A 26,167-nucleotide genomic window follows, 5' to 3' on the forward strand; every position below is an offset into this window, starting at 1 on the left:
AAGTGAACACATCTAGATTAAGAAATAGAACATTAGCAGGTATAAGCACTATCTGTACTTAAAACACCATAATAAATTTTGCCTGCTTTTGAACTCAGTATAAATAGTCATACAGTTCCTATTTTTTTGTGTCTGGCCACTTTGGTGCAACATTGTATCTGTGAAATTCATATTGTTATTGCATATAACTGCTGTAATCTGTTCTTTTTCATTGCTGAATAGTATTCCACTGTATGAATCTAGTATATTCATTCTACAGTTGAAATCTTGACTATTACAAATAATGCCAAAAGTACATTTTGTACATATCTTTTTTATTGTAGTAAAACATGCATATCAAAATATTTAATGTTTTAACCATTTTTAGGTGTATAATTAAGGGGCACAAAGTGCATTCACAATACTGTACAACCATCACCACTGTCCATTTCCAGAACTTTTTCTGTACAGGTCTTCTTGATGAACATATGTCTATATTTCCTAAGGGCATATACTTAGGACATGCTAAATCATAGTGTATGTGTATGTTCAACTTACTAAATACTGCCAAACAGTTATCTAAAGTGGCTATACCAATTTACATGCCCACCAGCTCTGTATGAGGGTTCCCATGGCTCTGTGCCCTTGCGTACACTTGGTATTATCAGTCTCTTAAATTTTAATTATTCTGGTAAATGTGTAGTAATTTTTTTCAATTTCTCTGATAATTAAGACAGCTTAGCACCTTTTCGTATACTTGACGGCCATTGGATAGCTTCTTTTGTGAAATGACTGTTCAAGTCCTCTGCCCATTTGTATTTCCTTTTAGCCCATTTTTAACTGGATTACCTATAGTTTTCTTATTGATGTAGTTATTTATATATTCTGGATTCAAATACATTTTTGGTTAAGTGTTTTGCAGTTTTGTCCTTCATTCCATAACTTGTATTTTCACTCTTATAACGGTGTCTTTTGATCAACTGAAGTTACTAATTTTAATATAGTCTAATTTAAAAACTGTTTCATTTACATTATTGCTTTTTGTATCCTATTTAAGAAATCTTTGCCTCCTGAAGGTCATGAAGATATTCTTAATTTCTTTTGGGATTTTTTGGTCCATGACAGTTTTTGATTACTCTTTATTCCATGCATCTAACACAGTGATTATAAATTGGTGTTTCCCATTCCTCCTGTATTTGCATCAGACTTCGTGTTTTCTGCCATAGAAAACCACACCAGTATTATTGTTCCCTTAACATCATTAAGTCAGCTGTAAATTCTTTTTAAATTTGCCTCAAATTTAGCAATACCTGTGAAAATATAAATTTGATGTGAAAGTCATTTTTAATACAATTAAGCAAATATATAATGTATAAAACTTCATATTTGCTTTATATCAATCTCTAAGATTCCTTATTGTGCATATTTGGGATACTTTGCTGTAAATGTTAGCTATTTCATGTTGAAAATTGGGAAAATGGTTGGTACATAATGAACATTGTATTAACTGTTAATATAATTCTTGTATTAGTTTTTAATAATTTGATAAGCTGTCATATTCTATTGGTCACACAAATCAACCCTAGTACCATATGGGAAGGGACTACATAAGGGTGTAAATACCAGGAGACAGTGACCAGGGGGTCATCTTGGAGGCTGGCCACATCTTAGAAACATGGATTGCTTGCTAGCACACAAATAATACTGCCTGAGATTCAAATTTCATAAAATCACAATTTTGTCTTCTCTTTCTTTAGCCTTTTTTGTTCTTATTAAAGTGTTGTTAGTATACAATCTTGTGTTGGTTTCGAATATACATCACAGTGGTTCAACAGTCCCCATGATCAATTTACATTGTAATTGCAAATTATTGTGCCCTTTATCCCCATTCCCCACACCCATCCTTATCCCTCCCCCTTGGTAACCACTAGTCACTTCTCAGTGTCTACGGGTCTATTTTGTTCCTTCTGTTTTACTTTGTTTTTATATTCCACAAATAAGTGAAATCATCTGGTATTTGTCTTTCTCTGCCTGGCTTATTTCACTGAGCATAATACTCTCTAGGTCCATCCATGTTGTTGCAAATTCTCTCTAGCCCTTTTTACTGTGAAAAATTTCACATATGCATTAAAGTCCATAAGACAAATGTGCAGCTTATTAAGTTATTAAAAAGCTAATATCTGTGGAAAAGCAATCACTCAAGTTAAAACATGGAACAATACCAACAACCCAGAAGCCTCCTCCCCACTCTTGTGAATGACAACACTCCCCTTCCCATCCTTATGGTGACACATCACATATTTTCACAAATATTGCTAAATTTGGGCCAAAGTTAAAAAGAATTTTAAGTTGACTTAATGATATTAAGTAAATAGTAGTGGTGGTATTCTTACGGCAACAATCACCATGCTGATTTTTACAGTTTTCCATCTGTTTTTCTGTATAGCTTACCACCTAAGATTGTATTCCTATTCAGTACAGTTTAGTTTTGACAATTTAAAATTTTTATGTAAACGGAATCATCCAGTATGTAGTAGTTCTGTGTCTAAATTTTTTGGCTCAATATTATGTTCTTAAGATCTACCTATGTTACTGAATGAGGCAGTTTGTTAATTGGCAATCCTGTATAGAATGTTTATAAACATACTGAAATGTACCCATTTTACTGTTGAAGAATATGTGGACAATTTTCAGTATTTGGCTATTACAAATAAAGCTGCTGTGAGCATTCCCATACACATCTCCTGGTATACCTGTACTTGCATTTCTGTAGGATATATACCTAGAAATAGAATTGTGTAGTCATTTTCAACTTTAGTAAGTAATGCCAAACTGTTTCCAAAGTAGCTGTGCTGACTTATACTCCCCCTTTGCAATGTATGAGAATACCCTTGTTTCATATCCTCACCAACATTTGGAATTCTAACTCTATTGTTGAATGTAAAGTGGTATATCTCATAGTTTTAATTTGCATTTTCATGATCATCCATGAGGTTTCACATATTCACTAGCCATTTGGATTTCCATTTTTGAGTACTTACTCAAGAATTTTGAACAGTTTTGATTGGGGTGTCTGTCTTTTTCTTAGTGTTTTGTAGTGGTTATTTATATATTGTGGATATGAGTCCTTTTTGTGTGTAGCATATGCCTTTTCCCACTCCATTCTCTTAATGGTGTCTTTTGATAAATAGAAGTTCTTAACTTTAATGAAATCAAATATATCAATCTTTTTCTTGTTAGTTATGTTAGCCTTGGTTACCCATTTTATTATTAGGGAGTCCAGGGAGCAGGTGTGAGGGACAAGGAGCATGAAGCAGGAAGGAAAGGAGAACCAATAGAAGGATGTTTCATCAACCTGGCTGCTACTAGATTAAACTGATTGCTGGGAACTGTCCTCAATTAACAAATTGCATCTCAAGCCCATCTAGGGGAGGTGAGATAAGGGAAGATATGGGGGAAATTATTCACTGGCTTGTCCCATTGACCAAAATTCTACCCCATGGGGAATTATCTCCCTCCCATTCCTGGTTGCACATGAGTTTATACCTTTAAAAAAAAGCCTTTTACTATCATTTTAGTGGGGTCTAAAATCATATTTTCTAATTGCTTGTTACTCATTTATAGGAACATTGGTGATATCAAAGTATTGCCCATTGTAGTCACCAAGCAGGGAGTGCTTAGGCTCAGTTATCACTTATAGACTGTCAAAACTTTTGCCCTCCCACCCACTTGGCACACAACTTACCATAAAGCTATCGCCCCAAGCAGAAAGTTGGCAATAGTTTTGTTCATGTAGGGGCAGGGGTATCCTTGACTTCAAGATGAAAACCTGGTCCAGGTCCTCCACCTAATGGAAGATCCTTAATCTCCATCCACAGGAGCCAAATCTCTGACTGCTACCCTTGCTTCTAGACTTATTTCAAAAATCAGGAGGTCTGTGGCTTCAGCATGTTCACAGGGGGAGCAGGGTTATCTTATTTTAAAGCCTAGGTTGCTTTACTTTTCTCTGTTCATGTTTTATCTGTCATTGCTATATGTCTGCTATAGGGTGTGTGTGTTTGTGTGTGTGTGAGAGAGAGAGACTCAACCTATTTCACCATGACAAAAAGTTCTAGAGACAGAGATCTCTGAAATAAAAGGGTTTATTGTGCTTTTACAGATTCAGCCAGATAAGGACTGAGTCCTGACAGGAAATTTCTGCTTCACTAGCAGCAAGGCCTGTTAACAGAAACAACTTGTCCGCCAGATTCAAGGCATATATATGAGGGGTCTCAAGGAAAGAAAGTTCTCTAATTCACGGTGGCTACAGATAAGGAAGGTGGGCTAACACAAAGTAGGGAAAGTCTGGGGATAGGTGGTGAGTCCACAGAGAAGGCTCGGGAATTGGTTGTTGGTGATGGTCAGATACAACTCCTGTGCAAGGGGGATGCAGTGGTTCTTGGGACCTGCTAGATAATTGTTGACTTCCTCCAGGAATGTGGAGTTTCTGGTTAGCTACAGCCTGTGGCAATTGACTGACTCTCTCATTTGACCCTCAAGTCACTTAATTTTAGGACATTACAGAATTTTTCCTTATCAACCATTTTCATCAGATTAGTAAGAGTTTCTCTAATTGATGACAGACAGCAGTTGTTACAGGATGTTAATTAAATTCTCTTTGTTGTCTTTGAAGTTTCAGCAAAGGCCTCCAAAGCAGAAAGCAACATAATAGGTGCCAGGTACCCCTTTCCCCCATCTCCCTCAAAGGGAGATGGGAAGAGAGGTGAACCAGTCTGCCAGCGCTACTAATCATCCAGATTGAGTCTATGTGAGAGAATGGAAGTTGTGTTGCGGAACTACATGCACATTCTGTATTTCCTCTCCCTCCACTCTGGGGAGGGAGGGAGGTCATTCTCTGCCTGAAGCCAAGTGAGATAGAGGCCTCAATTAGCATCTCTCAGAGTGTTTGGTATATATCTCCTAGGGTTTGGAAGTCTGTGGATAAAATGAGTTCCTGTGGCCAGGATTCTCACCTGGCCCTGGTTGACTAGCTCACTGCACACTGGTGGGCAATTTGACTCTATATAAAGAGCTCCACCCAGTGCTCTGCACACAACACAGTGGCAGGGCTGCAAGGCTGCAGAGCAGAGCAGAGGCTGGAGTGGTGGCAGTGCCAAGGACAGAGGCCCAGAGGACGGCTGCGCAGGACGACTGTGCAGAGAGGCCTGGAGGATGGCTGTGCAGGATGACTGCAGAGAGGCCCGGAGGACGGATGAGCAGGATGGCTGTGCAGAGTGGCCCAAAGGACGGCTGTGCAGACATAGGGGCCCAGAGGTAGAGACCGGCTTGCTGCATGCAGACTCACTCCTGAGTGAACAGGATTTTAGTGACTGACCTGCCACCTGGAAATAAAGTTGGGTATAACCTTTTCATCCCAAGAACATTATGCTGTCAATTTCTTTGGTCACACTCAATCCATAGCGAACTTGCCCGGGGCTGAAACCCATTGGCAAGACAAAGTCTGTGGGGACTGATATCCTACTCCCACCTGAGAAGGTCGCAAAGCACAGTGCTGGTTGACTAGCTGCCCAGGGATGGCAAGTAAGGTGATCGCATGGAGCAATGTGGTGGTTGCAAGGGAGCTGTGCTGCCCTTGCCAGCAAGGCAAAGATGTGTGAGAAAGATCTGTGAGTTCTGCGGGACACGTGTACCTAAAGGGAACCAACCTGGAGTCATTTAAAAAGGGTCCTTCCTATGAGGGATGCCCAGAGAGGGAAGGGACCCCAGGACAGTGAGTTTTACAGGGGATGAACTTCTAGAAGGCCAAGGACTATGGGGAAAAGGTCATAGGCTGTCAAAAGAGGAGAGGCATTGCCTAAGTTCCAGCAATAGAGACAATAAAAAGCCGCAAAGGTGACATATAAAGGAAAAAGCCAACATTTGTGAGTCCTACATGTCCATAGGGAACCAACTCTCAAAGATTAAGAGCATCCTGTATTAACCAGGAATGACTGTGCCATCTCTCCCAGTCCCTTCTTCTCCTGCACCAAGCCCTGGGGGTGGAGGGTTAAGAAATAGCAGCTAGCCAGTGGGAGAGGAGGAGTAAACTGAGGAGTAAAGGTAGGCATGTGGAGAAGCCTGGCACACCTCTCTTCATTACAGCAAGGTGGCACCTGAAGCAGGACCAGCACGGGGAGGGAAGAACCTTGAGCTTGAACTTTAGAGTTGTAATTGTCACCTCGGACAAGATATTTTCACTCCTTCAATAAGACTACTTGTGACTGAAAAAGTGAAAAATGAAGGGATCGGCAAGATGCTTCGTGCAGGACATGGAAAGAATTATGTGTAGGGCATATATGAAGGGGAAGCAGGAGAGTTTTCCGATTATATACCATGGAGGCCGGCTAAACAGTTATTCAATATCAGAGAAGGATTGGAGAGGAAAAGTTGATACACAGTATAACTAACCCTGATTTAAAATGTATTAACTCCAAATATCTATAAATACCTATTTACATTTTCTTCACATTATTTAGATCCAACCAAAAGCATGAATAATCAAAATTCATATATAGGCTAATAAAGACAGGGCTTATACCTCCTATTTTTCACTAATTTTTTTCATTAAAATAAATTTTATGGTTTTAAAAAATTTGTAGATTATATAAATAACCCAAAGTCAGAAAATACGGAAAAGAAAATAAAACCATATCCATAATAGTCATATTAGGCAAGGTTATACTGGTAGCAGATTATCCCTCGAAATCTCACTGCTCACCCCGAATAGCCAAAGCAATCCTGAGAAGGAAGAATAAAGTGGGGGGGATCTCGCTCCCTAACTTCAAGCTCTACTACAAAGCCACAGTAATCAAGACAATTTGGTACTGGCACAAGAACAGAGCCACAGACCAGTGGAACAGAATAGAGACTCCAGACATTAACCCAAACATATATGGGCAATTAATATACGATAAAGGAGCCATGGACATACAATGGGGAAATGACAGTCTCTTCAACAGATGGTGCTGGCAAAACTGGACAGCTACATGTAAGAGAATGAAACTGGATCACTGTCTAACCCCATACACAAAAGTAAATTCGAAATGGATCAAAGACCTGAATATAAGTCATGAAACATAAAACTCTTAGAAAAAAACATAGGCAAAAATCTCATGGACATACACATGAGCAACTTCTTCATGAATATATCTCCCCGGGCAAGGGAAACAAAAGCAAAAATTGAACAAGTGGGACTATATCAAGCTAAAAGGCTTCTGTACAGCAAAGGACACCATCAATAGAACAAAAAGGTATCCTACAGTATGGGAGAATACATTCATAAATGACAGATCTGATAAGGGGCTGACATCCAAAATATATAAAGAGTTCACACACCTCAACAAACAAAAAGCAAATAATCCAATTAAAAAATGGGCAGAGGACCTGAATAGACAGTTCTCTAAAGAAGAAATTCAGATGGCCAACAGACACATGAAAAGATGCTCCACATCGCTTGTCATCAGAGAAATGCAAATTAAAACCACAATGAGATATCACCTCACACCAGTAAGGATCACCATCATCGAAAAGACAAACAACAACAAATGTTGGCGAGGTTGTGGAGAAAGGGGAACCCTCCTACACTGCTGGTGGGAATGTAAATTAGTTCAACCATTGTGGAAAGCAGTATGGAGGTTCTTCAAAATGCTCAAAATAGACTTACCATTTGACTCAGGGATTCCACTTCTAGGAATTTACCCTAAGAATGCAGCACTCCAGTTTGAAAAAGACAGATGCACCCCTATGTTTATCGTTGCACTATTTACAATAGCTAAGACATAGAAGCAACCTAAGTGTCCATCAGTAGATGAATGGATAAAGAAGATGTGGTACATATACACAATGGAATATTACTCACATCCTACCATTTGCAACACATGCATGGAGTTACAGGGTATTATGCTCAATGAAATAAGCCAGGCGGAGAAAGACAAGTACCAAATGATTTCACTCATATGTGGAGTATAAGAACAAAGGAAAACTGAAGGAACAAAACAGCAGCAGAATCACAGAACCCACGAATGGACTAATAGTTACCAAAGGGAAAGGGACTGGGGTGGATGGGTGGGAAGGGAGGGACAAGGGTGGGGAAAAAGAAAGGGGGCATTACGATTAACATGTACAGTGTGGGGAGGGGTACAGGGAGGGCTGTGCAACGCAGAGCAGACAAGTAGTGATTTTACAGCATCTTACTAGGCTGATGGACAGTGACTGTGAAGGGGTATGTGGGGGGTACTTGGTGAAGGGGGGAGCCTAGTAAACATAATGTTCTTCATGTAATTGTAGATTAATGATACTAAAATTTTTAAAAAAATTTTTTAATAATAAAATTAAAAAAAAATTTCACTGCTCAACACTGTGGTACTGTGCTCATGGTACTGTGTTCCACACAATCACCCAGGGACCCAGGCTGAGAGGCTGCACCATCTAAACATGTGGCTTCCTTAGCTGCCACAGCAAGGGAAGAGAGCATGGATGTCTTACAACTACTCTTTCCTGATTGGGCCTGGAAGTGATAAAAGATGCTTCTACTCATTCACACAGCCCATAGTGGCTAGAAATAGTCACATCCCTCCTGCCACCTTTCTGAAATGGGGAGGAAATGTCTTCTTCCTCATGCTCGGAATGAGAGGAGTCACAGATTTCAGTGAGCCTTGGTAATGTCTCCTAGATCTCCTAATCCCACCCAGCCAAAGATGATGAAAATAAACTTCTCTAGGCTGTTTTATATGGCAGCCTCACATACACAGACTGCTACCCTTCTCTGACAGGCCTTTTGTACTACTGAGCTGGTGTATCCAAAAGTCTGATTGCAGGTCTCTGTTGCCCTGCAATGTGCTCTGGACACATTATAAAATATGACCTGGACTGCTCAAAATCTTGCCTATAACTCACATTTTCTGATTAAGAGCCATCAGTTTTTCAGATTGTTTTACTTTCTTTGACTTCTATCATCAATCCTGGTATTTAGTTTCCTTTTCAATAGAGAAATCACATTTAAAAAGTCTGTTAAATTACTTTAATTTACTGTTAAATTACACCCCAAACAGAAAACAACGGAATTGCTTTTGCTGTCTCTCAACTGTGGATTGAGATGTGGATAATAAACTTTTGGCAAGGCTTATTCATTACAGGGTAACTCATTCCCTATGACGTTCCAGTATACAGGTAATTTTAATTCATATTTCAGACAAAATTGGCTATTCGTCTGTGAAAAATAAGTTTAGATTTTAATTGAATGGATTATTTGGTTTTATACATAAAGTTCCATACAAAGTAAATATGAAAAACAAAATGTGTTTAAAATATACAGGAGAATATATTAATAACTTTGACAGGGTGAAGGCTCCTGAAGCCACAGAACCCAAAAGTCAGGAATCAGAAATTCAAGGGAGCAAGCAAGAGCAGAGTGGAAGAAAAATCAACTACTAAAATTTTTGTTTTTACTGAGCATATGCCACTATACAAACATGAAATTGGATATATTTTAAATTTAATATAGAAACATGTGAATTCAAAATGGACATTTTTTTAATTAAGTTATCATTGATATACTCTTATGAAGGCTTCACAAGAAAAACAATGTGGTTACTACATTCACCCATATTATCGGGTTCCCCCCCATACCCCATTGCAGTCACTGCGAAATAGACATCTTTTTTTTTTTTTGGTATCATTAATCTACAATTACATGAAGAACATTATGTTTACTAGGCTCCCCCCTTCACCAAGTCCCCCCCACATGCCCCTTCACAGTCACTGTCCATCAGCATAGTAAGATGCTGTAAAATCACTACTTCGAAATAGACATCTTTTATAGTTAACATTTTCTTAGTTCTGCCTTTGCCTTGGAAATCATAAACCTGATTTTCATACCACTTTCAAGGTTTGTGTTCCTAGTTGATAGGTGAAAACTGTCAGGTCGTCGTTTTCTCTTTAAGTTTTACTGGTTCCCGTCAACATTTTTTTCATGTTTGATCACTGTTTTTCTTGGTATGTGTTGACCTTTTTTAACTTTTGTACTTAGTATGCATGAAAAGCCCTGAGACAGAGAACTACTACAGCCAGGCGTCCAGGAAAATCCTGGTCATAGATTAGGGGTTCTGAATAACTCACCTCCTGTCATAATGTGGACCCCTGGCTGGTCCTCCCAGTGACAGTAAGTATTCTGGTTGAGAGAGGTGAGTTTACTCTGATATCTGCTTTGTGTTCAATTCTCTATCCCCATCACGCACGCATTCCGCACTTTCAATTTCAATACTCAATTTCAATCTCTAGAAATCCAGGAAACGGTGAAGTAAACTGATGGCTGCTGTGAGTCTTCTGCAGGGGCCCACACTTCGGTGGCCACTCTTGCCGACGTGCATTCTAACTCCGACGTACCGAACGTTTTGGGGTTATTTATGTTCCCGCCACTTAAGACCATTTATTATCCCCATGTAATTAACAAGGTTGAGGAACAAGGAAAGGGCGCAGGTGCTCCCGCCGCCTCGAAGCCCGCAGCGTCACAGGCCCTCCAGAACCCGGGAAATATCCGGTTCTGCTCCCGCTAATGCCTTCTCTTCCGCTCCGGTCCCCCCCCCACCCCCGCGCAGAGTCCTTTGAATCACGTGGTGATCGGGGGAGGGGGAAGTGGGTGGCCCATCGGCCGCCATCTTGCGGGCTTGGAGGCGGGGCTTGTGGAGTGCGGGTTGCGCGCTTCATTCCCCCTCCCCTCGCCCAGCCTCGCGCCGGCTTCCGCGCTCCTCCCCATTTCTGGCTCCCGTGGCCGGTCCCTGAGTGGAGGAGCTGGGATCCCCGGAGGGCGTGGGGGTGTGTCGGACGCGTGCTCGCTCCCTCCAACAGCCAGCCGCGGGGGCGCGCTCGGCCGGGCCCTAGGGGCGGTGCGGGGCCGAGGGGCGGTGCGGGGCCGAGGGGAGGGGGCTGCTCCCGTTGCGGGGGCGGCGCGCGGCGGCCGTGGCGGCAGTTGCGGCGGCGCGCTGGGGCCCCGTGTCCGGGGTGCCCCCGGGTCGGAGCTGCCGCCGGGGCCGCTGCTGCCGGAGCCATGTACCGCAGCGGTGCCCGCTCCTCAGTCTCTTCGCACCGGCCTAAAGAGAGCAGCGGGGGCGGCCCGCGCACCAGTCGCAGCTCCGGCTCCTCCTCAGGCCCGGCTCGCCGCACCTCACCGCCGTCCTCCGGCTCCTCATCGTCGCGGACCGCTGCTCGCCGGCACCGCTCGCCCTCCGGGCACCGCAGCCGCCGGGCCTCGCCGTCCCCGCCTCGGGGTCGCCGTGGCTCCCCGTCCCCGCCCCACGGCCGCCGGGCCTCGCAGTCCCCCCCGCGGGGTCGTCGCGTCTCTCCGTCCCCGCCGCGGGCCCGTCGCGGTTCCCCGTCCCCGCCGCGGGGCCGTCGCGGTTCCCCGTCACCGCCGCGGGGCCGACGACCCTTCCCGCCGGGCCCGGCCGGTTTCCGAGGCAGCAGCCGGGGGGAGTCCTGCGCCGACTTCGCCCGGGACGGCCGCGGAGAACATCCAGGCGACGGCGGCAGCCGGGTAAATCCCACCCCTCCACCGGGACTCGCACCGTACTCCAGCCCCCTCCCCGCGAGTTCCCGCTTCCAGAAACGTACGCAGCCCAGGCTCCCGTAGGCCCCCAGGCCCGGGTGCCAAAACTGAAGGCCCCCGACGCGGTTGGGCCCCCTCAGCGACGTCGGAACCTGGAGGTTCCGTCAGCTCCGGGAACTTCATTTGCACAGTAACGGACCCGGGAAGCGCCGGGCGCCTGGTTGGGAGGCCGTGCACCATTTCCTAGGAATAGGTTGTTTGTCTCACTCTGGGTGAGGTGTGGAAAAGTTTGCCAGGGCGAGGGGAGTTTCCTCCAAACCGTGTGCTGGTACTTTTTCAGTTGATGTTTCCTCAGTGTTCCGTGGTTTTGTATCCCCTTAGACCTGAGCTGCCCCGCTGGATCTTTCAAAAGAAGTTGGATGTCTTTGTGGCGAGTTAGGTTGCTTTAAGTGTACAAAGTAGACGCCTAGAGTGTAAATGGTTAGCTGTCTACACTGGAGCTGCTTCTCCGAAATGAAGTGTGCATACCCACAGACATTGTAACAGCCAGTACCACTGACTGGGTTATGTGGCAGGAATTGTGCTTAGCCCTTCGTTTTACACATTCTCTTTCAGCACTCACAACTCTTCTAGGTGAGGCAGTTAAAATTATTCCTTATTGAACCGCCTAGGAACCCAGAGAGGTCATAATTAATCAAGGCCACACATCTAAGAAGTGGCAGAGCTGCGATTCAATTCATATATCCCTGGTGTCCAGCACCCATGATTTTAACCGTTATGTTTCCCTGGTAGAGAGACAGAGCATAAGGTAAAGAAGTTTAGACATAATATTGATCTCTCACCATAACCACCACTCTAGTACAGCCTCTGGGCAGGGTCTGGTGTTTTGGAATTTATTTTCAGCTCAACCAGGCTTCTTTTTAAACTCTGTAACAAAGTTTCTGTTTTCTTCAGTAGCTGTTAATAGTATGCAAGTGCTCTGGGTACGCTGGCCTTAGGTGAATTGACTTGTCACTATGTTAAGGTTTTCATAGCTGAGCAGTTGTAATCTGAGTGTTAATCACTACAGAGGAAGCAAGGAGAATAGTTTCCATAACCTCCCATTTCTTCTCTGATGCACAACCTATTGTTTCATTGTTTCACTCTTATGTCTTAGTAAATTACATCACCCATTGCTCAGCCAGAAACAGTGATCATCTCTCTTTTCTCCAAATCTACTCTAAGATTATCTTGATCTGCCTAATCTGTCAACTCTGCCTTCAAACTACATCCCCCCAAATTGCCCTCCTCCTTTCATCACTAGCCTAGACCCTGTTACCTCTTGCCTGGATTATTGCTTTAGGTTCCTTTATACCACACTGTTGTTATGGCCCAGTTTATTTTGTACTAGCAATCAAAATGATTTCTTTAAACCTTCATTTTATACATCTGAGAAGTATAAAATGTATAAAAGTATAAAAGCTGTTAAACATCTGTTCTGAGCACTGAGGTTACAACAGGGAACAAACCAGTCAAAAACCCCTGCCCTCTAGCGTTTATAATCTAACCAGGAAAGTTGAATAATAAGATGGAGAAGTAAAAAGTTTTGGCATGTTAAATGTGACTAAGTGCTAAGAAGGAAAAAAAGCAGAGAAGAGTTACAATTTTTGATAGGGTAGCCAGGGAAGACCTTCTGGAAGGAAAGAGGGTATAAGCAATGCAAGCACTAGAGAAAGGATAGTCAGATCATATCACTTCTCTGCTTGAAACCTTTCTGTGGCTGCTTATTACACTAAAAATAAAATCCAGATTTCCTAACTGTGGCTTCTGCCTGTCTTCTCTTCTGTCATTTTGCTGCAGTCATACTACCCACCTTTCTGTTACCCAGAACACACAAAGCTCATTACAGAAGTTGTTCTTTTTGCCTGAAACATCCTTCTATCTGTCCTTTGCAAGGCTGACATCTGATCATTCAGGCCTCAGGTTAAATGGTATCACCTCAGAAAAGCCTTTTTTAATGATTATCTGAAGTAGTTCCTTTTCTCCGATCTGTTTCATGTTACCATGTTTTAATGATTTTATGGCACTTACCGCTCTCAGAAGTACTTTAACACACACACGCACACACACCTGTTTTTGGCTTGCCTTCTCCTTGAAATGTATAACTTCTGAGAGCAGATGTAATTCACTCCTCTAGTTGTCCGCCCAGTACCAGTAAATGAAAGAATGAGAGGTCACTGATAAGGGAGGGTTAGAAGTACAGGCTTTCATCTAAGAAAATGGTATTTTTTAAAGGGCTTTATTTTTGAGGTAGTGTCTTACCATAGCCATTTCTCATCTTGTTGGACCAAAACTTTGTGACTAGGAAGGAAAAGATTTTTGAGTATAGGGATGTCTTGACCCTATTGACTTTTATATTATCTTTCACTTTTGTAGAGACGGTCTCCTGGTCTGCGTTCTGATTCCTCTTTGGAACAGAGCTTAAGGATCACTGTTGGCAACGACCACTTCTGTGTTGGCATACCGGAACGGCGGCGGCTTAGTGACCGACTGGGGTCACCAGTGGATAATCTGGAGGATGCGGACAGGTAGGCTTCATCTGAGGCAAGGTGCACTATAATAGTTCTTAAAGGCAGAAATGTTGCTGTTTTCTGAATGCTGTATTTGAAAGAGTAGTACCAGCATAGAAGTTAAGCCCTGTGTCCACTAGAAAGTATAATACTGGAAATGGCATTCTGAGTGGGGAGAGTATATTGATACAGGCTTATTGCAGAAAGAATTATGTAAAAGAAAAGACATTTTAAAGGGCATTCTGGTCCAACTAGAAAGGGGAAAGCTGAGATGACATTAAGTCTCCCCAAATTAAAAACAGTTGAGATGATATGGATTCCAAAATATTGGAACCTAGGGGTCCTGGACCTCTGCAAGTTCTGGGCAAAATAGGAAAACTCTTTAATGGTGTTACTTGTCCTGGCTTAAATATAGATTCAGAAAGGGTTTAGATAAATTCATGTCTAATATGTGCTATTATATTAAATACATAAACATTAATAGAAAGTTACAAACCCTTAAAAATGTTTAATTTCAGTGCTATTGAGTGCTGAGAAAGAGCAAATACACTCCAGAATATTAAATAGAGATCTCAGATAATAGGAACTTTAACTATATGTGGTAAGTAAATAATCACATTAGGTGTTTTTTACCTCACAAAAGTGAAAAAGTAAGAATGGGAGTGCAGCTCTCTTTCTGAGACCTGAGAACTGTTTCTGTTACAATCTCTGCCCAGCACATTGGGACATTGGGAGTTTTCACAAATGATTAGCAGTAGCAATAAATCAACATAATGTTCTTTCAAACTGAGACTGTCTATGCAGTGATGGAAAGCATAGGCAGGCAGGTTGGGGACTGCTAGGCAGGAGTCTGAGGACCAGTGATGCCTTTCAGTAATATTTACTTCAAAGCCCCAGAGGCCATTGGATGCAGTGAAGCAAGGCAGGACAGTTGTGTGTCATATAACACTGAAGCTTCTGAAGATAGGCCTTCAAGGTATGTGACTGTATTACTTAATTGAGGCAACAGCCCTTGCCCTTCTGGCTGCTGCTATTTTGGGCGATGATTGAGTAGGCAGTCCAAGTAGGTGGTACGCAGTGTGATTCTCTTCCTTCGTTGCTGAGGTTTTGAGCATTTCCTCTTGTTAGGTCTTAAGGTGTCATCTCCCTTTTCCATAAGCTTTGTTATTCATGTGTGCTTCAGATGCCAACTGTTTTTACATTATAAAAATCAAAATTTTCCTCTTAGGGAGTTTGGGATAGTATTCTTTGCAAAATCATGTGTTTCAGACAGGTCTATTTTAGAGAAAGTGAGATTAAGGTTCTGAAAGAAGGTACCATGCCATTCTTTAGACTTTTTGCCCCTCGCACTCTTGCTCAAACATGGTTTGTGTAGATAATTACTTTCCAAGAAAATAAAGCCATAGGACCATTGGCGTTCTCAGTTTGTCTCCTAACAGTCAGTCCAGTCTGCAGCTAATGAAACAGGCTGTTTCCATCCTTTATATGTAGGTGTTTATTTTTTCCTGAGACCGTGATATTCTTTCTCTTTCTGTATGGAATCTTTCAAATTTTATGTCAAGTTTGGGTTACAGCCAGATTGCCAGGGTAGTCAGTGTCCTCACTTTGGCAGCTCTCTGTGTAGAATTGTAACTTATTCTGAAAAGGGAGAAAGAACAGGTTGTGTGAAGACACTTAACTTCTGAAGACTTGTGGATGAGGTCGATTTCTCCTGTACATATAACTCTGCCCATTATGTATTCCATGCATGGAATTCTTAACACCTAATTCCTCTTTTCCTTGACATAGGTTGAAGGAGTGTGATTTTTTTCCCTGTAATTTGCCTTAAGGAAAAAACGGAAAAGCAAGCAGCTTTCTTTAGGCATTTTGGAGGATCAGCACAGGAAAAGAATTGGAAGTTTGGGCTCTGAAAGAACTTTTTCTTTTTTTTATTATACATTTTTTAACATCTTTATTGAGCCATAATTCATGTACCATGCATTCATCCATTTTAAGTGTGAAGTTCAGTGAGATTTAGTATATTCAGAATTACACATGCATCATCATGATCAATTTTAGAACATTTTTATTACCTGTACCCTTAGCTGTTAGTCCCCACCACCTCCCACCCTGCATATCACTAATCTACTTTCTGTCCATAGACTTGCCTATTCTGGACATTTTATATAAATAGAATCATACAATATATGGTCCTTTGTAACTGGCTTCTTTCACTTAGCATAATGTTTTCAAGGTTCATTCATGTTGTATCATATCGTAATAGTACCTCATTCCTTTATATTGCTGATAATACTTTATTGTATGTATTTTATTTATCCATTTATCAGTCATTAATGGATGGATAACATTTGGGTTGTTTTATCTTTTTGGCCATTATGAATATTGCTGCTGTGAACATTGGTATACAAACTTCTATGTGGACATATGTTGTCATATATGTTTTTTAACTTGTGTAATGGAATTTGTGAACACAAAGTGGAGAGAATACAAGACCCAAGTACCCATCACCCACATCCAAAAATCAGTTTTTTAAATAGACCACATTTTAGAAAAGAATTGGACTTAACCAAAGCTTTCAGAGAGAGTCTGTCACTGGGCTATTCTGAGCTACAAGGGCTTGGGGCCCTTTTTAGGTCTAACTTTTACTGCACAAGTTCGCTCTCTTATCCTTTGGTAGATCTGGGGAAGAAGGACATAAGCTTCTAACAGGCAAACTGATTTCTGCCTGTATTTATATGACAGCTCATTCTTTTAACTGTTTTTATGCATTTCATTGTTTTTTGTCTCCTTTTGCTGGATTGTAGATCTGGACTGAGACTTTCTGAGTCTCAGATTTATCTCATTTCTAGCTTCTTGATATTTTGTGCTGGATTAGATCGGTTTGTCTTTTGGTAATAGTTTTAGTGGAAAATTGAACATGGGAGCATGGATAAACTTGCCACTACCCATGAAGCCTGTGTTTTTCTCCCTACTCTAATATGATCAGAAACTTTTTGTACAGTACATGGTGTTATAGCAATGAAGTGACTCAACTCACAGACATTCCTCTCTGGAAATAGGTGTGTTCATGGGAGACAAACCTACAGAGTAAAATATTTTACTCTAGTTATGTGTAATTTCAGAGATTGTCCTTGATTCATTTCCATTCTTTGCTCTTTTATAATACATTGAGACCTCAAAATTCCTCAGATTCTTGAGGAAGAGATGAATAACAGGAGCGAGTTCCCACAGGTGGCGTTCTTTTAGAGGAGGTGATAACGTTTATCCTTGATAGTCTTTCATAAAGTTATTTATAGCTGTTACCTAGGTTTAAAACTCTGAACAAAAAAAGGGCTGGTGAATAAGAAAAGGCAACTCTTTGATGTTCTGCTTAGTCCCAGCTATAAGAAAACAATTATAAAAAGGCAAAGTCATTACTAAAAACTCACAAAACAAAAATAGCTACTAGAAACTGTAGAAGACACCAAAGAGTACCATTCTCAGGAGGGTAGTAATTCACTCTGGAATGTAACATGTAAGTTTTCTTTCTTATTACCTAAAGGTTGTATGCTTAAAGGGCTTAGACAATCTGTATTTCTATCTGTGATTTAAATCAGAAATTTGGGGTGGTGGGAAGTAGAAGCTTTGTTGACCATAGTGCCCAAAAAGGTTAGGACAGTTATGTGTGGTGTAGAGCTCTGGGCTCGAAGGACAGATGTCCCATTCTGTTGGACCTTGTTGCTGCAAAGGTCCAAGACCTTTTTATCTCTGAAATAAAAATACATAATGAGCCAAACCATCACAACAGTTTTCCTAGGCCCAATATTAGTAGAGTTCTTGTGTATATCCAGGTGAGGCAGGAAAGAGGGTAGTAACAAAAGAGGCTGTGATGAAGTTTTATGGTTTTTAATATATGAGGCAGCAAAATAGATTATAAACTTAAAAGAAAACCATTCCAATTATAGTAGTTAAAAAATATTTTCCGCACAGCAAAATCCTGTTTTCAAATGAAATACCATACAGAACTTTACTATATAAAAAAATTAAGCTGGAGCCAGTATAATTTCAGTGAAGTGGAAGACCCAGAGCCATGTGGGTTCTGCCTTCCTAGCCCCTCCTTCCATTAGGCATCTTGTGTGTACTCTTCAGAATCTCTTCAAAATGTGGAACATTGCTTGAAAATTGTTGATCCGGACTGGTGTTTCTCAAATTTTAAAGTACATACAGATCACCTGGAGATCTTGTTAAAATGCAGATTCTGATTCAGGAGGCCTGGGTGGAGCCCAACAACCTGCATTTCTAAAAAGTTCCAGGTAATACTGATGCTGCTATTCAGACCACACTTATAGTAGCAAAGAGCTAGAATATAACTAATGTAGAGGTGGGTGACTGAGGGCTTTTTGTAGCCTGGTAGTGATGTTTTCACATCTCCCAAACCCTAGCATGATATTCTGCATCCCCAAAATATAATCAAAGAGATTAGCCTAAGAGCTAGGTCTAGCTAGATTAGAAATATCTCCTTTTAGTTGGAGGCTGAAGTTTCTTGTATCCCTGGAGAGGAAATGTTCCATGTATATATATAGATCTGTTTTCAGACTTCATGATCATTGTCTTTTGTCCTAAGCATTCTGTAGCCCCTTTGCTGAATGTCCTCTCAGCCTGTCTGGTCTTCCTCTTTCCAAGTCCATAGTATTCAGTGATATTTATCTCTTTCCTCAGGGATGACATGACTGATGATTCTGTCTTCACTCGAAGCTCCCCATGCTCTCGAGGTCTAGAACGATATATTTCCCGGGAAGAGGGGCCTCTCAGTCCCTTCTTGGGACAACTTGATGAGGACTACCGAACAAGAGAAACTTTCCTGCATCGTGCTGATTATAGTCCCCATATCAGTTGTCATGATGAGCTGTTGCGGGGAACAGAACGGAATAGAGACAAATTAAAAAGTTCCTACACTATAAGACCTGAGGAAAGGAGCCGGGAAGCCAAACGGCCCCGTTATGATGACACAGAGAAGATTCACAGTGTGGGAAGTGACCATCCAAGTTTTACATCAGGGACCCGCAACTATCGACAGCGTAGACGGAGCCCGAGCCCTAGGTTTCTTGACCCTGAGTTTCGAGAGCTGGACCTTGCCAGGCGAAAACGAGAGGAAGAGGAGGAACGAAGTAGGAGCTTGAGTCAGGAACTGGTAGGAGTTGATGGTGGTGGCACTAGTTGCCCCATTCCTGGATTGTCCGGTGTCCTAACAGCATCAGAGCCAGGATATTTACATCGGCCTGAGGAAGTATCTGTGATGCCTAAGAAGTCAATTCTGAAGAAGAGAATTGAGGTGGACATGGAGCCTTCCATGCAGGTCTCTGCTGCATTTTTCCTGGAGTTCCTTGCTAGTCTCTCTAATACCTTAAAGCCTGGGGGGCTTAAGTTACTTTCCTGGGGGCTGTGTCTCTAGTGATATCTTTGTAATATATGCTGGACCAACATTGTTATGCCTATGAGCTGCACCTTAAAGGAAACTATAAACCTTATAATGTATCAGTAGAGGCCACCTATTGTCACATATTAAGCTTTCTAAACAGACATTTTCTAGAGAATTCTAAATTTTTTCTCTAAGTTGGATAGGCCTGTAGGAATCTTTGAATATGGGTTTCTTGGAAATGAAGCTTGAAGGGCAGAGAGAGATGATCTGAATTTTCCTCATGTCTCTTTAGAGAGAAGACAAAATGTATGAGTGGTAGGACACTAGATCAGAAATCAAATAATACTGATTCCGGGCCCACTTCTACCACCAACTTCCTGTGTGGTTTTTATACAAGTGACCTCGCCATTCTGGGCCTTGATATTTTTTCCTTACCTATGAAAAGATGGTCAGGCATGAGCTCTAGTTTTTAGCTGTCGTCTTAGAAGCTAAAGGCTTATGAAGAAGTGACTTTAGGCACTTATGGGAGCAAGGGGAGGATGATCAGTTAGGGTTTCAGAGTTTCTGACTCCACTTCAACCAAAGCAGTTCCATTTTTATTTTTTTATTTTTTTATTTTTTTATTTTTTTTTGAGAGGGCATCTCTCATATTTATTGATCAAATGGTTGTCAAAGCAGTTCCATTTTATGTTTGTTTTCTTTTTTCGTCGGCATCCATAGAAAAGAAAATAAGTAAGCTAGGGCATCTTTAAAAGTCCCTTTGAATTCAAATTCCTTGATAAGGACTGCAATAAATGGGCAAAAGTGAGGACTCAGTCCAGTCTGCCTGATTTCTTTTTCTCCTTGCTACACCAGAAACATCTGGAGAGATGAAGACCCAAATCTTGAACTTGTCTAAGGATACTGTATCTCCCTTTCATCCATACTTACCTTTCCCCTGCTAATTCAGACAAAGTATTCAAGTATTTATCTCAATTACTAGTTTTCTGACATTGTGCATAGAGATTAAATCAGTTGTGTTTGTCTTTGCAGCTTGAGAGTTTTTCCAGCAGCACCAGCTCCAGCCACGATCACCCTGTCTTCTCTGGACATCCATCTCTTCCATTAAGTGGTGCTATAGCTGCCTTTGCCTCAGAGATGGAAAACAACAAGGGGACTGTGGTAGAGGCTACCCTGAAGGAACCTCAAGGCAACCTCTACCAATGGGGTCCCCTCCCTGGAATGCCCAAAGACAACAGTCCTCTCAGAGAGAAGTTTGGGGGTTTTCTGTACCACAAGGAGAAATTGAATATGAAGGCTGAGGGATCTGAGCAACCCACAGACTTCTTGCTGCCCCATGAGAGAGCTAGCCAGGATGGCAGTGGTTTTTCCCGCATTCTGAGCATGTTGGCAGATTCTACCAGCACACAGGAAAAAAGGCAACGTAGTTTCCCTGACATTGAGGATGAGGAGAAATTTCTCTATGGGGATGAAGAAGAGGATTTAAAGTCAGAATCTTCAGCAAAGCCCCTTGGGGGCTCTGAGAGTGAAGTTATGAGGCAGAAGGCAAGCTCATTACCCTCTTCAGCTCCAGCTGTAAAGTTAGAATCCATAGAAGAGGCCAATCCAGAATATGCTAAGATTCACGACTTGCTTAAGACCATAGGGCTGGATATTGGGGTAGTAGAGATTAGTAAACTGGCTGCACGTACCCAGGAACGACTTCATGGCAAAAAGCCATCACGTTCTTCCACTGACCGCCGTTCCTCAGTTGACCGGCACTTTTCAGCAGACCACGGTTCCTCTGTTGACCACCATTTCTCAGCTGATCTGCGCTCCTTAGATCCTCACAGACTGAAGAACAGAGAGGCACACCATAGCAATACCCACTCCCCAGAGGTGTCCCATCCACACCCAGTCTCCCCTGTAGATCCTTACCTGCTCACAAAGAACAGCCCCCCGTTCCTAAAGTCTGACCATCCAGTGGGTCATATTGCAGGACCAGAGGTAGTTGGCAGTGGGTTTCAGTCATCCGTTGCAGTCAGATGCATGTTGCCATCAGCCCCATCTGCCCCAATTAGACTACCACACCCTGCTTCTTTGTCTCAGTTTCATATGCCAAGGGCATCTCAGTTTGCTGCAGCTCGAATACCTCCAAACTACCAGGGACCTGCCATTCCCCCTTCTTCCTTTGATGCCTACAGGCACTATATGGCATATGCAGCCTCAAGGTGGCCCATGTATCCAGCCTCTCAGCCATCAAACCATCCTCTACCAGAACCACATAGGGTAATGCCAATTACCAAACTAGCTACTCGTAGCCGTCCCAATCTCCGTGTGATCCCCACTGTGACTCCTGACAAGCCCAAGAAGAAGGAGTCAGTGCTAGGCTCAATTCCTGCTGCCCAAGTGCCTGTCCAGGTGTCCATCCCATCACTCATAAGATATAATCCAGAGAAGATCTCTGATGAGAAGAACCGTGCTTCCCAGAAGCAGAAGGTGAGTATTAGCTTTGGGCATCTTGTGTCTGAGTCTTCTATTTTAATAGAAATTTGTGTTTGTCTTTTAGAGGGAGCTGGAAATTTGTAAGGCCCTTTAAGTTCTTTGGTAGCTGCTGTCACCACTAAGTAATGTACATACCCTCTCTGTTTTTCTCACATGTTTTCTCCTTAGGACTAAATTGAAGTATGGCTCTAGGTTCTTTTTTAAGAAACTAGACTTCATTTTTAAGTTTATTTCACTGGCAGAATTATTGGCCTTAGGACACTATGTATATAAAACCTGGGAGCCCTGAATTCTTTTCTTTTTTCCTCACTTAAAAAAAAAATCATTAATACACAGTCTTATGTTGGTTTCAAATGTACATCACCATGGTTCAACAGTCTCCATGATCAACTTACATTGTCATTATGAATTATTGTGTACCTTTATCCCCCTCCCTCTTCCCCCACACCCATCTCCAACTCCTCCCCCTTGGTAACCAATAGTCACCTTTCAGTGTCTATGAGTCTACTGCTGTTATATATTCCACAAATAAGTGAAATCATGTGGTATTTGTCTTTCTCCACCTGGCTTATTTCACTGAACATAATACTCTCTAGATCCATACATGCTATTGCAAGTGGCAGGATTTCTTTGCTTTTTATGGCTAAATAATATTCCATTGCATATATGTACCATATCTTTATCCATTCATCTGTTGACAGACACTTAGGATGTTTCCACATCTTGGCTATTGGAAATAGTGCAATGATAAACGGGTGCATATGTCTTTTCGAATCAGGGATTTTGTTTGGGTATGTTCCTAGGAGTGGAATTACTGGGTCAAGTGGTATTTCTATTTTTAGTTTTTTGAGGAACCACCATATTGCTTTCTAGAGTAGTTGTACCAGTTTGCATTCCCATTAACAGTGTAGGAGGGTTCCTATTTCTCCACATCCTCAGCCATGAACTCTTTAGTAGGTCCTCATTGGGAAATGAGGACCCAAAATTTGGTTGGGTGAAGGAGAATCAGTAAATATCTGTGCTTTATCCCAATGAGTTTTGGATCTTTTTTCTATAGTGATTATGGGGGTTAAAAGCTAATAACTAGTTGTTGCTTGGTAATTAAACCAAGAGATAAGCTTTACTTGTTCTGGTTTGTCTTAGAGTCCAGGAAGAACTGTATATTTATGATACTTTTTAAATACATCTATACTGTCAAGGTTCATTGGGTTCCCAGGCTGCATGAAGGTAGCAATGGCTGGTGTAAAGATCTAATAATTCTAGATGTTTTAGAGAAATTATGTGGGGATAAGGAATACAGAATAGAAGGATTTCAAATGGAAAAATTAATACTTTCAATGGTTCTTAGTAGCTAATAATTCATCTTATTTAGAAACGTAAAATGTAATATGTATAATTTTGGTTTGGTAATAAAAATAATTAAGACCTGAGGAGAAAAAAAAAGGAAAAATAGTAGGTCCAATCTCATTTTTTTCCAGTTTAAAAGAAGTGTAGTTGATTCGTGGGAAGACAAAACATATCCTCTTAATTTTCCATTATCCAAAACTTGAATACCCTGTTTTGTTGAAGTATTTTGGAAAAGAGGGGGTTCAATTCAATAAAGCCAAAACCTAAGACTGAGACACCATTGGAGACTGAGTGCTTTCCTTTAACTTACCCTTTAAGAACCTAGCACTTAATTCAGGGCTGATAATACACAGGCTTTTAACACTAGCCCATTATAGATATAAGCTGGATTTGCTTTTTCCAGTAGGTGGTAGTAATACAGTTGAAAGATCATGAGCTTCAGGTGACATATACTTGGATTTTAAATCCTCTTACTGTATTATGGTCTTGGATGTGTTAATCTTCCACAATCTGTTTTCTTACTATAAAACAGGTAATGTCATGATTAAATAAGATGATATGGATTATAAATTAGATATGAGGACTAACTAAGATCATATGATACATAAGATATATGAGATGCAACTAACACAGTGCCTCACCCATGACATTTATTAGTTCCCTTCTTAATGGGTCCCTTTGGGCTCATAACCACTATCTAATAGTTGCTGTCAGTAGCTTTAGGTTAACATCAATAGAGTAGTGCTTCCTGCATAACAATAATACTTTCTGGGCAATGTAGCTCTAAAAAGGCTAATTCTAGAACTTGGATTGGAATGAAATACCACTTTTATTATAAAGTCAGAGCCTCTCTGCAGGCATTTAGATCCTTGCATTTAGATATTATCTAGAATGAGGGCTTAAGGAAGAGAGCAGCAGAAAAGGGAAGACATTAGAGGCTGAAGGACTTTCTCACCACTTTGCAGGTTATTGAAGAGAGGAAAAAACTAAAGAGTGACCGGGAAGCTCGTCAGAAAAAGATGTACTATCTCAGGACTGAGTTGGAACGGCTTCATAAACAACAAGGTATCAGACACTCCTGTGCATGACTGCCTTTTTTAGTAATTTGAGTAGGAGACCCAAATGGAAAGCTTTGGGGACTCTCAGGTTCCGTGACCTAAAGCCTCACTTTTTAAAAAATGTTGACATAATTAATATTAGGTCTTAGGCTTACAGAAAAGTTGTAATAATTGAGTAAATAATTCTCAGGTATTCTGTGATTATTAATTTTAACTCCTTTTTAAATTTTACTCTTTTCTTTCTTTCAACCCGTGTGTGTATGTTTGTGTAATTTTTCTTGAAGTCTTTAAAAGAGAAACATAAAATGTAATATGTATAATTTGGGTAAGTTGTAGACATGATGCTCCTTTACTCCTAAATACACCTCAGGGTGTACCTCCTAACAAGGAATTCACTTGCATAACCATAGTACACTTATCAAAATTTAGGAAATTTACATGAATACTAGTCTACCGATATTAATATTTCACTAGTCCCAGTAATGTCCAAAACCAAAAGAAAATGCAGGATTTTACATTGCATTCAGTTATCATATTCTTTTAATCTCTTTTAATCTGTAACTGTTCCTGAATCTTTGTATTTCATGACACTGACATTTTAGAAGAGAAGTCACATATTTTGTAGGCTGTTCCTTAATTTTGGTTTGATGTTTCCTTATGATTAAATTCTGGTTATGCATTTTCAACAAGAATATCACAGAAATGATGCTGAGTTCTAGAAGGTGTTGATTTTTATCCCATTACTGATGGTGTGAACTTTGGTCTTTTGGCTAAGGTGGTATATGCTGGATTCTCCACTATAAAATTACTATTTTATCTTTTTAAATAAGTATCTTGTAAGGGAGATGCTTTGAGACTGTGTAAGTATTCAGTTACTTCTTAAACTTTACCCACCAGTTTTAGCATTCATTAATGTTTCTTGCCTGAATCAGTTATGTTGGTTGTTGGTGGTTTTCTAATTTCATCATTCTTTCTACCTTTATTAGTTGACTTTCAAAGAGGAACCTCCCACCCCATTCCCCCATCTGCATTTATTTATCCTAGAAATGGATAAATGATAGAAATTCAGTATGAATGAACTCTTGGGTTCTCCATACAATAGGATATAATATTTTACTGTCATTATTATTTTCATTCTCAAATTACCCCAGATATGACCAGTGGGAACCCCTTTAAGTTGACTCCTGTTTTATTTTTTGATAGGCCCTCATCATTTTTTTGAGGACTTCCTTACTTTTAGGCACCAAAAGATGTTCCATTATGCCTTCTTTGATTCCATCTCTTCATTTGTGCTTTTAGGAATTCACATACACACTGAAGAAAGAACAAACATAACAAAGCTTCTAAATGCTATAGCTTCAATAGTGGGAAGAACAGAGAGTAGAAGATATAATTTCTTCTTTTGCATTTGGACAGTTTAGGGATGAGAAACTTAGTTTTTAATCCTGTGAGGATTAATTTATGAGGACCTGCAGTTTGGAATGGGAGATAGCATTAGGGGAGCCTGAGGCAAAACCTACAACTGTGGCATTAGTGTAGGGTTCTTGAATCAGATAAAGTCAAATATGTGATTGGATGCTTTTTATCCTTTGAATAATTCTTTGCTTCTCTGAAGAGGATAGCCAGTGGATTCATAGTTCATGCATTTTTTCGCCTTTTTGAAAGACACATGCACACAAACTTGTGTATATCATTTGGGGGATTCATGGAGCTCCTGAAGCCTGTCCATAGATCCTGGGCTAACCCTTACATAAGAGATAATGTGACCACT

The 26,167-nt window shown here is 41.1% G+C and overlaps 1 protein-coding gene across 9 annotated transcripts in view; it reads left to right on the forward strand.

Moving 5' to 3' along the window:
- ZNF318 (zinc finger protein 318) overlaps positions 1-26,167 on the forward strand; it is a 56,603-nt gene that overhangs the window by 19,491 nt on the left and 10,945 nt on the right. For 4 of the 9 annotated variants that reach the window (XM_073224409.1, XM_073224408.1, XM_073224407.1 and 1 more), the window contains 4 exons: positions 13,976-14,127; positions 18,808-19,444; positions 20,540-21,985; positions 24,304-24,403. In XM_073224409.1, the coding sequence (XP_073080510.1) occupies positions 18,815-19,444; positions 20,540-21,985; positions 24,304-24,403 (2,176 nt within the window). In that variant the 5' untranslated portion in view covers positions 13,976-14,127; positions 18,808-18,814. Of the gene's footprint in view, positions 1-9,737; positions 11,549-13,975; positions 14,128-18,807; positions 19,445-20,539; positions 21,986-24,303; positions 24,404-26,167 lie in introns of those variants that run through there. The other 5 variants (XR_012126136.1, XR_012126137.1, XM_073224411.1 and 2 more) reach the window with 4 other exon arrangements.

This window comes from Manis javanica, chromosome 16 (genome assembly GCF_040802235.1).
Source record: "Manis javanica isolate MJ-LG chromosome 16, MJ_LKY, whole genome shotgun sequence".
NCBI classification, from domain to species: Eukaryota; Metazoa; Chordata; class Mammalia; order Pholidota; family Manidae; genus Manis; species Manis javanica.